Genomic DNA, 15326 nt, shown 5'->3' on the forward strand with positions numbered 1-15326 from the left:
TTAGATAGCATATAGTATTTGATGACCTCCAGTGCAATGGAACAAAGAAAAATATAAATTTATAAATATATATATATATATATATAAAATAGGTATATATATAATTTATATATAGATCTGTCTATAGGAGTATATATATATATATATATAGTGTGTGTACCTCTAAGACACCACTCAGTGCAAGCATGTCATATAACATGTCCATCCCTCCAGGGAGTGTCTCAGGTGTATAATAGTTTATGGTATATATTTGTACATGTATAATATAGTAATAATGCTGCACCTGTGTTTTTATTTATAACTAGTTCTTATCTGCACACTCCTTCACCTTCCTCCCATCCATCCCACTAGTGCTGTGTATGTATGATGCTTGTAGGACCCTCCTACAGTTGCCAGGGGCCGGCCCTTCAGTGTGACACAACCTCAGCATCACACCTACGAATGCAGCAGCAGCATCCCCTGTCTCCTCTCCTCAGCATCCCCATCCCCATCCTCACACTAAAGCCAATGGTACTGCCTGCCTGACACGGTGCGCATGCGCAGGCCCCCAATGGCTCCGCCTCCTCCCACCGGCCTGACGTCGCTCTAATACACACTCTCTGTCACTCAAAGCTCCCGTGCGCGCGCCACCCCATTCGCACACTACAGCGCGCTCCCGCTACCTCCGCATCCGGGCATCCCAGGAGTCGGGGCCGCGCTTCTCGCAGCAGCAGCAAGCAAAGCAAAGCACCGTGGTGGGACCAACTTTTTTCCTCAGCTCAGCTCCCTGCGCCTCGGAGGTATCACTCCGCGCTCCGGAGAGAAGAAGTAGTCCCTCCCTCCGCGACCGCTCCAAACTCCGGGCAGCCGGGCGGGTAACCCACGGAGAGCGGTGCGGGCAGCGGGCAGAAGAGCCCGGGCATCATCCCTGGGGGGGACGTGCGGCCGGGAGGCGAAGTGTGAGTGATGAGCCCGGTCCCCTCACAACTTGCTCACACCGAGTAGTTCTCCTCCTCCTTTCTCACCCGGCACCCGACCATCTCACCCTGCCGCCCAAGGACCAGGGTGTCCCGCCCGCCGTGGACTGTACAGGGCGCAGGACGAGGACCGGCTGTGGCGTTTTGTTTTTTTTCTCCCAAAACTTCGCGGGTGGGATTTGTGGCCGGGGAAAGTGCGTGGACGGAGCGGCATGGAGATGCAGAGCCTGCAGGAGGCCATCCAAGTGGAGATCCAGTGCCACCAGGTAATGCCCCAACTGACCTCCCAGGTGGGGGCATCTGGCTCCCGGCATGCACCGAGGCGGGGCACTTCTGCAACTACTTTGTCAGCTTGGATGGGGGGGGGGGGGGTGTCACCTGCTCTATTGTTTATAGCTCTATCCCCCCCCCACCTAAGTACACTCTGCCCCCACCCCCAAATATGCCAGCTCTCCCCACACTCCTCTATATTTTGCCTTCTCTACCTACATCCCCACTCAAGTGTGCCCCCCTCCTCTATCTACACCCCACTCCAGTGTGCCCCCTCCTCAATATACTTCAAACCTTATTTAGTAAATGCTACTTCAGTAAGTCCTCACCATCCATCAACCTGCCTTACCTCCTCTTCAGTGTTACCCCCCAGTCTTCAAACGCTCCCCCAGTACATTATATTTTTTTCTTTATTAATGTTCCTTAAGTCTTTAGTCTCTGCTCCTTCAGTCTGTTTATCCCTGTACTTTACCTCCACCCCCCCCTCCCCTCCATCTTTAGTTCTTTTCATCCCTCCTCCTCCTCCCCGTAACTCAGCATTCTCCCCATATACACTCCCATCTGCCCCCATGTTCTTCTGCCAGTTAGTGCTTGGTGTCAGTCATCACTTTTTATTTTGTTGCCATGTTTCTTTCTGTCACACTTCTTCTCCCCAGTCTGCCCCTCTCTGACAACTTCATGGCTCCAGCTGCCCCCCACCCTGACATCTACTTTCTCCTTCACCTCTGTGCACAGCCACTTTCACTTTTCTCACCATTCCCACTCTCCTTCTTCTTATTGACCCCTTTCTCCTTAATCTCCCCATCTTGCACCCCTCCTCTTCCCTACTCCCCCATCTTTCACTCCTCCCTACTTTCCCGTCTTCCACCCATCTCTTTCCTACTCTTCCCCCATCTTTCACTTCCCCCCCTCCTTTCCCCTACTCTTCCCCATCTTTCACTCCCCCTACTCCCCACTCTTTACCCCCTCCCCCTTTTCTCCCCCCCCCTCCTCTATCTCTCTCTCTCACTACTTCTGCCTCCCCCTCCTCTCCTCCCCGCCCCCTCCCTTGTCTTTTGCTGGAGCAAGCAACAAGGATTTGGAAGTAATATTGCGGTGCTGCTGCGTGGAGATTAGGACGAGACCTGAATATTTATGAGCTGGCTTGGGGGAAATTGCCTGGCACTCTCACTGTGTTTACTTGTCTCTTTGTTCCTCCCCATTTCCATCAAACTTGAAGCACTTTCTCCTTCCTCCTCCTCATGTGACACTACTTGTGGTGTTTTTTTTTTTTTTTTTTTCTTTCTGAATTTAGTTTTTTTTTTTAAATTAAATAAGGGTTCGTAGTTTAAGTATTTATTTTTTTTATTCTCCCCTCATAATAAACTACTTGCACGGATGAAGCAAGATCCACAGGTAAATGCAGATTTGTAGTTTTTTATTTATTTTTTTTCCTTTTATTTTTAACCCTTGGTAGTTTTAATCCCTGGGATTTGGTGTGTTGTGATGGAGTGCAGCTATGGGAAACTTTATCAGCTGGTATCTATAATGCTGAGATCATAGAGAGGAATTCACTCAAGTTTATTTTATTTTTTTTGTGCGTGTATATTAAAAAGAAAACTAGACAAGAAGCCCTCCCCATGTGACATAGAATGATTGGCATGAACATGTTTTGACTCTTGCACGTCCCTTTGACTCCCATCTCTCTCGGAGTCCTTGTATTTGTAGCTGTTATACTTTATCAGTGAGAGCGGCATGATCTCTGGCAGGAGAGAAGTTCTCATCCCCTAAGTGACACATCGGTTACATTGTATCCCACTTCTGTGTGTGTTGTCTCTTTTTCTGCTCACGCCATACTTTGTAACCCCCCCCCCCCCCCCTGTAAAAGTATCTGATCCCAGGTTGGTGATCGGGGTGGCTCAGTGGGCAAAATGAACACACACACCCCCTCCCCCTTGTCTCAGAGACTTGATGTACAGAGGACTTTTAGTCACATTGGATTTACTTCGATTTATTTTTATTATTTATTTATTTTTTATTTCTCTGAGGCGTCCATTTTGGAGCTGGTCGACACGGTTAGGAAAGTGCACGGCGTAACCCTCTCCGGGTGACTTTGATGAGGAGGGGGGCCGGGTGGCTCAGCAGATGGGTGTTGGAGTGCGCCCTTTGTTGCAGATTGCTGCAGCAGCCGATCCATTCAGCACTTTCTCTATGGAGGCACTTTCACTCTCTTGGCATCACAAAGTTAACTCTCTGCTTGCCAGAAGTACAACCCCCCCCCCCCCCCTCTTTCTTCCTTCCTTCCATCCATTACCACTCTGGCCCCCTCCCTGGTTGTGTTATGCCGGAAATGGAACGAGAAAGGGGGGGGGGGGGGAGGCAAAGTGTGTTTTGTGGCCGTTCGCCTTTCAGCACCACGGACAGATGCCATTGAAAGCTTTCTCTCCTCCCCCCTCCTCCCTTTCCTTCCTCCTAGTGTAGTGAAATGCGCAAAGAGCTGTGTGTAACACGAGTCTGTTGTGTGTTTTGCAATAGAAACGTGTACCTGGGTGTTGTTTTTGTAACACCCTAGGGCGAATTTGTGCTGTTTCCCCCCCCCCATCCCCCCCTTTTCAATAAATGAATCGATCGTGCTTCCTCAGGAATGCAGCAGCATTTCAGCACCAAACTTGGAACAGCTCCTCTGAACAAGGCGCCCTTCTCAATTCTCTCATCTCAATTTTATTTGTTACACCCCCCCCTCTCGACCGATTGCCTCAGGTCCGCGATTTAAGGCTCAGCTCCCACTTCTGCTAGAGTTCGGGAGCTTCGTCATGTTAATGAGGGTTTGTCAGCACTCTCAGTTTGGTAGTGGAAGCTTCCATTTTGTGAGTGAAGGGGTGTTGGTTTCTTCCTAACATGGAGAAAAGTCTGCAGAGTTTGAGATGGGGGATGGGGCCCCATTCATGCTGAACATTACCATTTTGATTGCTTTGATGCCATTTTTAGAGGGGGAGGGGATAACTACCCCCCCCCCCCCATGCACGCACACAAACTCACACAACACACAAAGATGTTTAATCACAGCATGGAATCAGAGACCAGATACTTTCTTTTTAGCGAAGCAAATGTTTTACTGCCTGATACCATAGGCTATCAGACCTTTAATGGAGTAAGAGAAGCAAGCTGTTGACTCCAATTCCCTTCATCAGTGCAGATATTTTTTCTTTACTGCAACAATGCAATACTGGCTGCACTCGGCACGCTTATATTCTGCTTTAGGAACATTTTAAAGAGCATAGCTGCAGTCATTTTACCTGCATTAAAATAAGTACATAAATACTTTACACTTGGCTGTAATGCTGACACTTGCAGTTCTAGGTGTATGTTTAATATTTATGTATACTGTATAGAAACTGAATGGATTAATTATAAACAATTGATGGGAGTTTAAACGTATATATATATATTTTTTCTACTCTATAGAAGTGGATTAGGCTGAGATACGTGCAACAACCCAAATGCTTATCCCTTGTATAAGTTTAGCCGTACTTGGTTGTAAAACCCATGTTCTAGTGACAATAAAGATTTGGTCTGCATACGTTGTTTATCTTGGTCTTCGGTTTAAGGATGCAGCGCACACATACGTGTAATGTACTCAGCACACACATGATGCAACCAGCCCAGGTACTGTAGATCATAATAGAAATGATCTTTTATTTAATTGTATTTTTTCATCTGTAAAGGGAAAGCAGATCCAGTGTGAGTAACATTGGTGGTGTCATTATCTGTACTAGTTTATGAAACCGCTTCATAAACTGCGCTCTAAGGAAGTGATTTATAGTCGCACATTTCTATTCACTTCATTGCTACTTTTTTATTTTTTTTTTATCACTGCTCTATAAATCTTACTGGCTATGGTCTAATAATCTGATTTGTGTTGTCATTCCACCCCAGCCCTGACTTCATTCTCCTCACACAACATGCCGCTATTTACATATGGAGCTTGAGAAAGAACAAGTTGCTGCAGCGTTCTAGGGGGATTTAGACCCCAGCTGCTTGTTTGCATTAGATTTCGCTACAATTGATTTAAATGCCCCTTTTGTTGTTGTATTTTAACATCATATTATTGTCTGATTTTTAGCTGCGATATGCCATAGAAGCATAACAAGTACAAGTATTGAAAACAAAGTTAATGATGTTTAATAGCTATTAAGTTTAATAAAGCATAATGCTTGTCAGATTGCTGAGTGCTCTCTGTACATGTTCCTCATGGTGTTTTTTTTTCTTCCCCCTTCTGTTATAGTTCTTGTTAGAACTTATCTTTAAAACAAAAATTTAACAAAAAACCTCTGTATTGCCTGTTTTGCGCTGTGACGAGCATGTTCTTTTTGCATATGGAAAAGTTAAAAATGAGGTTCGCCCTATGTAGTTCCCTTTCCTTCAGGGTGTCGTGTTTATTCACCTTGACAGCCATGTTTTTGTGAGATGAAGTTTGAAGCAATAGATAAAGGAGTCAATTCAGTTAGGTGTGATCGGTGTCATGTGATGCTGCAATGGTGTGGAAACGCCAGCGATGGCACATCGATTCGCCCCGGACTCGCAGATTTCAGTGCACAGGCCTGGGAACCAACATCAGTGAGTCCGGGGCTACCGTATATGCCACAAAGGCGTGCGCATATTCAAGGGTCGAGCGGGCTCATTCCTAGTTGAATAAACCCCCAAAGTATCTCATTGGCAACTGAGATTAGACCAACCCCTTAAAGATTAGATCAGAGAACTTTTATTTTTCTAGGCAGTAATAAAAATTCAGGCAATTTGGCTGGCAGGGGACGCTGTGATTTTTAGTTCCACCACAAATGGATAGCCACAGAGTTCTGAAACCCGGTATAAACTTTAGCGACTGCCTGGCACACACCTTCAGCATTATTTTGTCTGTGCTTAATAGGATAGTATTGTGAGAAAAGTATATTAAGTTTTAGAATGTGGTACATTATCTTGTTTTATAATAGACCAGTTCAGATGAAAACACTGGGATTATTTTGCAGTCTTTAAATAATATTCCTATCGAGATAAATATATATGGTTTTGGTGTAGTTGCGGCTGTTGAATCAAATGTATTTATGTAACAACTGTTTGTTAGATGATCAGTACATGCTGCCATATTTCTGAGAGATACCATCCCGTGTGTCAATTCGCTGTCCAAGTTGCAGTAATAAGTGCTGCAGAATGTACTCTTTCATTGCTTACTTATTTATATCTGACATATTAAATGACAGCAAAGAATTGTACAGGATATAGTGCTATATAAACCAGCTTTGTTGACTGGAAAGTGCCATAATTATGATGATGATGATATGCTTATCAATTGTAGATGTTGATGTAAGTGATTGTAGATGTAGTGCATGACAATATAGTGTACACCAGTGATGTCAAACATGCGTCCCTCCAGCTGCTGTGGAACTACATATCCAAGCATGCCCTGTCACAGTTTTAGCATGTCCTAATAGAAAAACTGTGGCAGTGCATGCTGGGATATGTAGTTCCACTGCAGCTGGAGAGCTGCATGTTTGACACCCCTGGTGTACACTAACCATTCAGCGCTGTCACACCTGACTTGATGCATTGTGGTATAATATGTGAGTAGATGACATTATTACTGTGCATTAATATTCACATAATAAGGATATTTGCAAATACCAATGCTATGCAGCGAAGTCACACTTTTGGGAATCCGGTGAAAGTGGACAGTTACTGGCTGTTTAATGATGGTCATTTCTCCACGTTTGTAACCGTCGTCATTTATTTATACATTTTATGCTAATGCAGAGGGCATCATTTACCATGGTCAGTCTCAGTCCAACAGCAGCTACCTTTATCCTGTCTCATATGGGATTGTGATACCCATTAAAAGTGCAGCCCATATGTTCTATGGGCACGATTCAATTCTACGCGATGTAAATAGCGCCGGGAGATAGCTCCCGCAGCTATTCAATTCATCGCGATGTTAGGTCGGGGAAGGCTCGTTCTCGCGCCTTAGACAGGGTGTTTAGGCGCGATAACGGGCATTCCCCGACCTAACTTCCCGGTGCGAGGCTGTTTTCCAGGCGCGAAGGGCAGAAAACAGCCTCGCGCTGGGACTTTTGTCGGATTTCTTCTCTCATCCCCGGAGGGATGAGAGAAGAAATTATTAGTCGGACTTGGCAGCGCGGTGTATTGAATAGCTCCGGGAGCTCACTCCCGGCGCTATTTACATCGCTTTACATAGAATCGTGCCCTATGAGATGGACAGTAATTACACATGGCGATCTCATATTTATTTATTTAAAGGGGTTTCTTTTGCCCCACCCTCTTAAAGCAAATTGCAGGGCTTTTATTTTTGGTGGTTTTTTTTGTTTTTTATTAATGTGTTTTATTGGTGTGTTTCTTTTATGTCATTCTACATAATCCTTCCAATTGCTTTGCACTATGCAGAAATGCCTACCAAACAGTGTACAGCCATGGCCAAAAGTTTTGAGAATGAGTATTGGTTATCACAAAGTTTGCTGCTTCAGTGTTTTTAGACCTTTTTGTCAGATGTTACTATGGTATACTGAAGTAAAATTACAAGCATTTCATAAGTGTCAAAGGCTTTTATTGACAATTACATTAAGTTTATGCAAAGAGTCAATATTTGCAGTGTTGACCCTTCTTTTTCAAGACCTCTGCAATTCGCCCTGGCATGCTGTCACTCAGCTTCTGGTCACACACTGACTGATGGCCTCCCATTCTTGCCTAATCAATGCTTGGAGTTTGTCAGAATTTGTGGGTTTTTGTTTGTCCGCTCACCTCTTGAGGATTGACCACAAGTTCTCAATGGGATTAATGTCTGGGGAGTGTCCTGGCCATGGACTCAAAATGCAGATGTTTTTTTTCCCCGAGCCACTTCGTTATCCATTTTGCCTTATGGCAAGGTGCTCCATCATGCTGGAAGAGGCATTGTTCGTCACCAAACTGTTCTTGGATGGTTGGGAGAAGTTGCTGTTGGAGGTTTTTTTGTACCATTCTTTTTTTATGGTTGTGTTCTTAGGCAAAATTGTGAGTGAGCCCACTCCCTTGGCTGAGAAGCAACCCCACACATGAATGGTCTCAGGAAGCTTTACTGTTGGCATCACACAGGACAAAGACTTTTGGAGGATGGCCTAGTGTCAAGATGGGCAGTAAAGAAGCCACTTCTCTCCAGGAAAAACATCAGGGACAGATGGATATTCTGCAAAAGGTACAGGGATTGGACTGCTGAGGACTGGGGTAAAGTTATTTTCTCTGATGAATCCCCTTTCAGATTGTTTGGGGCATCTGGAAAAAACGCTTGTCCGGAGAAGGAAAGGTGAGCTCTACCATCAGTCCTGTGTCATGCCAACAGTAAAGCATCCAGAGACCATTCATGTATTGGGTTGCTTCTCAGCCATGGGAGTGGGCTCACTCACAGCCATGAATAAAGAATGGTACCAAAACATCCTCCAAGAGCAACTTCTCCCAACCATCCAAGAACAGTTTTGTGAAGAACAATGCCTTTTCCAGCATGATGGAGCACCTTGCCATAAGGCAAAAATGATAACTAAGTGACTCAGGGAACAAAACATCAACATTTTGGGTCCATGGCCAGGAAACTCCCCAGACCTTAATCCCATTGCGAACTTGTGGTCAATCCTAAAGAGGTGGGTGGACAAACAAATACCCACAAATTCTGACCAACTCCAAGCAAAGATTAGGCAAGAATGGGCGGCCATCAGTCAGTATGTGGCCCAGAAGCTGAGTGACAGCATGCCAGGGCGAATTACAGGGGTCTTGAAAAAGAAGGGTCAACACTGCAAATATTGACTCTTTGCATAAACTTAATGTAATTGTCAATAAAAGCCTCTGACACTTATGAAACGCCTGTAATGTTACCTCAGTATACCATAGTAACATCTGACATAAAGGTCTAAATACACTGAAGCAGCAAACTTTGTGAAAACCAATACTTGTGCCATTCTCAAAACTTTTGGCCATGGCTGTACACATGGCTCTTTGATGAAAATCCAAGTTTACATGAAGTGACATAAAGGAAAGCGCACTCTCCGATGTAACACCTACTTGATACAAGCTGCCTACTTAGTTTTATATTGCAGTTACCTGGGCTGCATGAATCCATTTTTCTAACATCCTTCTCATCCGCTCACTAATCCTGCCCACATAATTGCAGTAGTAATCCAATAAGGACATGTGGGACAAGAATATTTTGTGCTGGGTGAAAGTGACCATGGGATAAATTCACTTTGCAGCCGCAGGATTTAAAGGGACAATAAAAAGTTCAAAAGATTTAAATAAAAAAATCAATATTATTGCCACCTTAAAATCCAGCACAACCTAGTGCAAATGAAGGGAATGCCTCTTAAGTTTTCACAGTCATCTCAACTTTTGCTGCTGTAAATGGATGTTTGCGTGTCCTCTATGTATGCAGAACCAGATGCAGTAATATCAGAAGCAAACTCCCCTCTGTGTATTATTAGTATTATTATTAATAAAGTACTCCAGCCAAAATCTGAGTTTTTCTGCCACCCCCATATCTGCGACTGGTATAACTGCTGCGTGTCCCGTTAGCTTGCATGTCACGACTTTGCACATTCGTACTTTTTATAGTGTTCATTCTAGCACACTGCACCTGTCGCAACCCGTGCAGTTCCTCTATCCTGCCTGGGGTGTCGCTCTTTGCTCTGGTGCTTCTAGCACACTCGGCTGATGCAACAAACTGCTGAGATACAGAGCAGAGAGTGACACCCCAGGCAGGAAAGAGGAACTGCACGGGTTGGGACAGGTGCAGGGTGCTAGAATGAACACTACCTCTAGCTGTTATCTCTAAATAAGCCTCAGATTTCTGTGCAACTGCTAATAGGGGAGAGAGGGTGTCAGGGAGAATGAATTGTCTAATTGTTGCATATAAGACATGAATACAGTATAAAAGTAGACTGTATAATAATACGTTACAGGAAACTGAGGGTGGTGATGCCTGTTTGACTGGTTTCTGTATTTGCTGTTAGTTTTTTGCTACTGATTTGCAAAGCTTGTTGCACTAATTGAGAAGACCGGGGTCTCTTTACCTCCTCTTATTTTGTACTAATCAACATAGTTTATATTGATGCAAAATATCAATTTAAACAAGCGAGAAGTGTAATACACTTGTGTTGTGTCTTTTTGAGGAGTTAATTATTCCCCATCTTGTGCATTTTAGATATTATTTGGTGCAAAACAAAACAGCTTTTAAACACACATTTAATTGTTTGAGTGAATTTCATTGCTGTTGTCCCTTTGTTGTCCCACGACTGGCCAAAGAAGATAGCAATCATTTCACTTTCGTTTTGATGTATGACATGTCAAGAATTCTTTTTGACTTTGTTTTCTGCTGTTGGATGGAAAGAGAAGTGGAATTGTATGGACAAAAAAATCTCCCACAAGGCTTTTTGAGAAACTTATTTTATTCTTTACAATAAATAAAAGTTATTTATAATATTAATACATTAATCATCTATACTTATATTATAAGAACGTTGTGTCTGTTTTTTTCCAAGTTGGCGTAAAAGCTACTGAACCGATTTTCATGAAAACGGCATCATTGTGTAGTGGAAACTCCTCGAAATAACCTGCACTTAGTTTCATCCCGATCTATAAGTTACAGCTAAGCAATAACAAAAACAAAACAATGACATCATTAATGCAAGAGATGGGTGCGGCACAATGCGCGCGCCCGGGGGTGAGGGGTAGAGGTGCTTTGGGCCCGCGGTCACGTCAATAGGATTGGCTACATGGCAGTCTGTGCACAGAGCACACAGTGACATTGGTGTGAGTGGTGGATGAATAGGAGAGGTTACATAGCAGTCTGTGCACAGGGCACACAGTGACATTGGTGTGAGTGGTGGGTGAATAGGATTGGCTACATGGCAGTCTGTGCACAGAGCACACAGTGACATTGGTGTGAGTGGTGGATGAATAGGAGAGGTTACATAGCAGTCTGTGCACAGGGCACACAGTGACATTGGTGTGAGTGGTGGATGAATAGGAGAGGTTACATAGCAGTCTGTGCACAGGGCACACAGTGACATTGGTGTGAGTGGTGGATGAATAGGAGAGGTTACATAGCAGTCTGTGCACAGGGCACACAGTGACATTGGTGTGAGTGATGGGTGAATAGGATAGGCTACATAGCAGTCTGTGCACAGGACACACAGTGACATTGGTGTGAGTGGTGGGTGAATAGGATAGGCTACATAGCAGTCTGTGCACAAGGCACACAGTGACATTGGTGTGAGTGGTGGATGAATAGGATAGGCTACATAGCAGTCTGTGCACACGGCATACAGTGACATTGGTGTGAGTGGTGGGTGAATAGGATAGGTTACATAGCAGTCTGTGCACAGGGCACACAGTGACATTGGTGGGAGTGGTGGGTGAAGACGCTGCTGCCACCAGTCTGTATAGCGCTACTGGTCACATGGGCCACTCCTGCACCAGAGGCCCAATGCAAAGCAATACAACTAGAGCACCTCATTCTTATGTGAAACTAGCTATTGCAAGAAGCCACGTACAACAGCTAGTTTCACATAAAAAAATGGTTCCCTTTACAAAGAGTATTCTTTTCTCCCATATACCAGTAGTTTGTTTGCTGATTGTAGGGAGCACCATCAACCAAATAATTTTACATGTTTTGTGTATATATGTGTGTGTGTGTGTATATATATATATATATATATATGTGTGTATATATATATATATATATATATATATATATATGTTTTGCTTCCGCCCTGTTGCTTATTTATATAAACAATGTCTTTGTCCTGCACTTTATTGTACTGTAAGTCACTGGCTTCTTGTTCACTTATTTGTTTATGTACTTTGTAAGGCGCTGAACACTCGTGGCGCCATAAGCGATATTATGTAGGCCGTATCTTGTGCGGAATCCACCCCATACCCTTTTACTAACTAACATAGCCAAGTAAGTCATCTATTCGTAATACCCTGTTGAGACTGTCTGATGGATTTGTTTTCTAGCCAGGGATGGTGTAATATTCTAAGCTATATACTTTGATTGACTGTTGCAAATAGGCTATATTGGTTAATGTTTGGCTCATGCAATGCTTTATTTTTAAGTGTCATTTTTTTATATATAGGGGGGCAGACTTTACTATCCATCCATCCCAAATCTCTATCATTTTTTTTTTCTCTTCTATGATCTATTCCTTTTTAGATCATCAAAATACCATTTGGATGTGCTGTGTAGATCACACCGTTTCAAGTTAGAACATAAGCAATAGGTGATGATGTTTTCTAATCTGAAGCAAATGACTGTATTCTCATTACTAAGAGACCTCACTGGCTGCCATGTAGCTGATTCACTGGAATGTCCTAAGTTACATCCTACTTGATGAGTCCGCAGTAGAGTCATGGTGCATACACACGATCAGATTTTTTCTTCAGATATGGACGATAACGATTTAAAAATCGTTCAGTCGTTCATATCTGATGAAAAATCGTTCATATCTGACATGCCTGAACGATGGACGATCAACGATGCGCGTTCCCGTTTGTCAGATAACGATTTCTGACATCTGATGGGTTTGCAGTCAGACTTGGACGATTCCATTCATTTTAATGCAGTCAAAAATCGTTCAATCGTTCAAATCTTTGGTCAAATCGTTCAAATCGTTTAATCGTTCAGTCGTTCATCTGACAAATCTGACAAGTCTGACAAATCTGACCGTGTGTACGCTCCATTACACAGCATGGCGTAACATGAGCTCATGTGCCATGAGTGTCCATTGTACAGCGCTATTTCCCTCTTGTCTACAACTTCCTGCACAAACTGCTTTACAGCAGCAGTAAAGATTGTGCTTCATAGGCCCCTTCTCTACTGATCTATACTTTCTGCTCCCCTCCTCAAATCACTATTATATTTCATTGTCAAGGTCTTAAAGGGGCACTGTCACAACACAATACATAATTTTATTTTATATCGCGTTTACCCACCGCGTATGCTCCGGATCCAAGCTTATGCAAGTATGCGTTTCATTCACGTCTCCACTTGCCTATCAAGGGGTATAACTGGGCAGTAATGTTCTCAAGTAGGAATTGTTCAATGAGGAGGCGTCAATGGAATTGCGGGCTCTATAGAGCTGTCTGGACACATACTTACACATAGGTCTGATGTAAGTACGTACCAATGATGATGGATAATCAAACCAAGCTTACGGATAGTGGGGGATCCGCTAGCAAATATGCATACAGGTGGATATACGCGTTTTAGTTCTGTGCACGGAATACGGAGCAATTTCGGACGATTTGAGTTGAGTTTTGCGTCAGCCCCCTCGCGTTCTGTCGTCAGTGGTACAGAAGATAAAATGTACAGCTATGGGCTCTTTAGAGGTAGTCACATATAGAATGTAGAAAAGGAAAAAAAATTGTACTTTCGTATCTTTGCGGCCCCCTGGTTTACGCTACTTGCGTAACCAGAGGGCCGCAAAGATACGTAAGTAGCGTAAACTTGAGGAAATACTGTTCGGCCCCTTGCGGACTCGCTACGCTCGCCACGCTGCGGGCACGGTGGCTCACTTCGCTCACCACATGGATTTATTCCCCCTCCATGCCCACTTGGATGGTAGGGAATGATGTTGGACATTAGCGTAAAGTTGAGCCAGTGTTCAACGTCATTCCCTACCATCCAACGTCATTCCCTACCATCCAAGTGGGCGTGGAGGGGGAACAAATCCATGTGGCGAGCGCAGCGAGCCCACAAGGGACCGAATAGTATTTCCTGGTTACGCAACTTACGTAGCATAATCAGGGGGCTGCAAAGAAACGGAAGTACCAAAAAAATACATGTGAAAATAAAAGTATTAATGGAAATGTGTTGTGGCAGACACCACTCAAGATGCATTCCTGCTCACAGACAAGGACACGGTACAATGTCCGCGCTGCTAACAGGTATTGTTTTTCAACGCCTGTGTGTACAAGCCCCAAAATACGGCCAATTGAGAACTACACCCCCTCTTCAAAGCAGGGCATAGGCAGCTGGGTAAGGGGATAAAAGAACATGATAATTATTTTCCTCTAATTGTGATATCTATGTATACTTGCATATTGTTTCTGTGCTATTGTAAAGCCACAAAGTTGTTGCTGACCTCTTTTTAATGTGTTCCTTTAAAATAATATCTGTTATTGGAGAAATAATGCTATTTTGCATTGTTTACCTATTACAAGTAAGAGTAGGCACCAAAGCTGCAGCAATAAAAGGTGCTTGTTGCTATATTCATAACCTTATTTTTATTGACTGCCTCGCTACATATAGGCAGTGCTTATGGGATTTTTAATGAATAGTTGGAAAACTGGCTGACAGAATTTGCGCAGCCTCAGGCAGTTCATCAACTTAATTCCATGCGTTCGCAGCAGAGGTGACCTGATAACGATACATCACTCAGAAACGCAGTGTCTTACAAGGCCTAGCGCCTACTTTACGTAAGAAGCCAGTTGATCAGGTTGTTTTTTTTTTTTTTAATGGGCTATACAGCTTGCATATATGCACACCTATAGGGAGATGAAGAAATCCTGGCAGGCAGTAGTTAGAGTTTGGAAAAGAAGACGGAAGCCCCCCAAAAAATTGTCTAGTCAGCTGGCGGACACTAGGATGGCCATGCCATATAAAATGAAATTGCTGGCGAGTTTCTTAACTTCAGATCTGCCCGGAAAGATGAGATAATATGTCGGTTATATTGTATTCGGAGTGGTATATAAACCCGATGGTTTGCTGCACACAACTGGGATGGTCAGGTGACTGGGCATGCCCTGGAACCGCAGAGCGCAATGTGCTGTGATGCAGCTGCGGCTCTGGTCGTAATGACTGGGAAGCCGCGGCATGATTGACAGGCTGTAGTCATTGGGGGGGGGGGGGGGATGGAGCAGATGACGGGTGTAGCTTGTTGGAACCAATGTCGCATAAAGTAGAGCACAAGATTTTTGGCCAATGGCGTATAAAGGAGAGAATAGGACTGCTGGGACATAGAGCATTGAGGAGCTGTTGGCTGGAGGGGAGGATTCCATCAGCTAGATGTGGCCCTCGGGCCGCCTGTTACC

At 44.0% G+C, this 15326-nt stretch overlaps 1 protein-coding gene across 3 annotated transcripts in view; it reads left to right on the forward strand.

Moving 5' to 3' along the window:
• The first annotated feature begins 725 nt into the window (after positions 1-725).
• The window catches only part of PHF21B (PHD finger protein 21B), a 114063-nt gene continuing 99462 nt past the window's right edge, over positions 726-15326 (forward strand). For 2 of the 3 annotated variants that reach the window (XM_088478298.1, XM_088478299.1), the window contains exon 1: positions 726-1222. In XM_088478298.1, the coding sequence (XP_088334424.1) occupies positions 1169-1222 (54 nt within the window). In that variant the 5' untranslated portion in view covers positions 726-1168. Of the gene's footprint in view, positions 1223-2569; positions 2622-15326 lie in introns of those variants that run through there. The other variant, XM_088478300.1, reaches the window with a different exon arrangement.

Source organism: Taudactylus pleione, unplaced genomic scaffold, assembly GCF_031769625.1.
Source record: "Taudactylus pleione unplaced genomic scaffold, aTauple2 ptg000212l, whole genome shotgun sequence".
Lineage (NCBI taxonomy): Eukaryota > Metazoa > Chordata > Amphibia > Anura > Myobatrachidae > Taudactylus > Taudactylus pleione.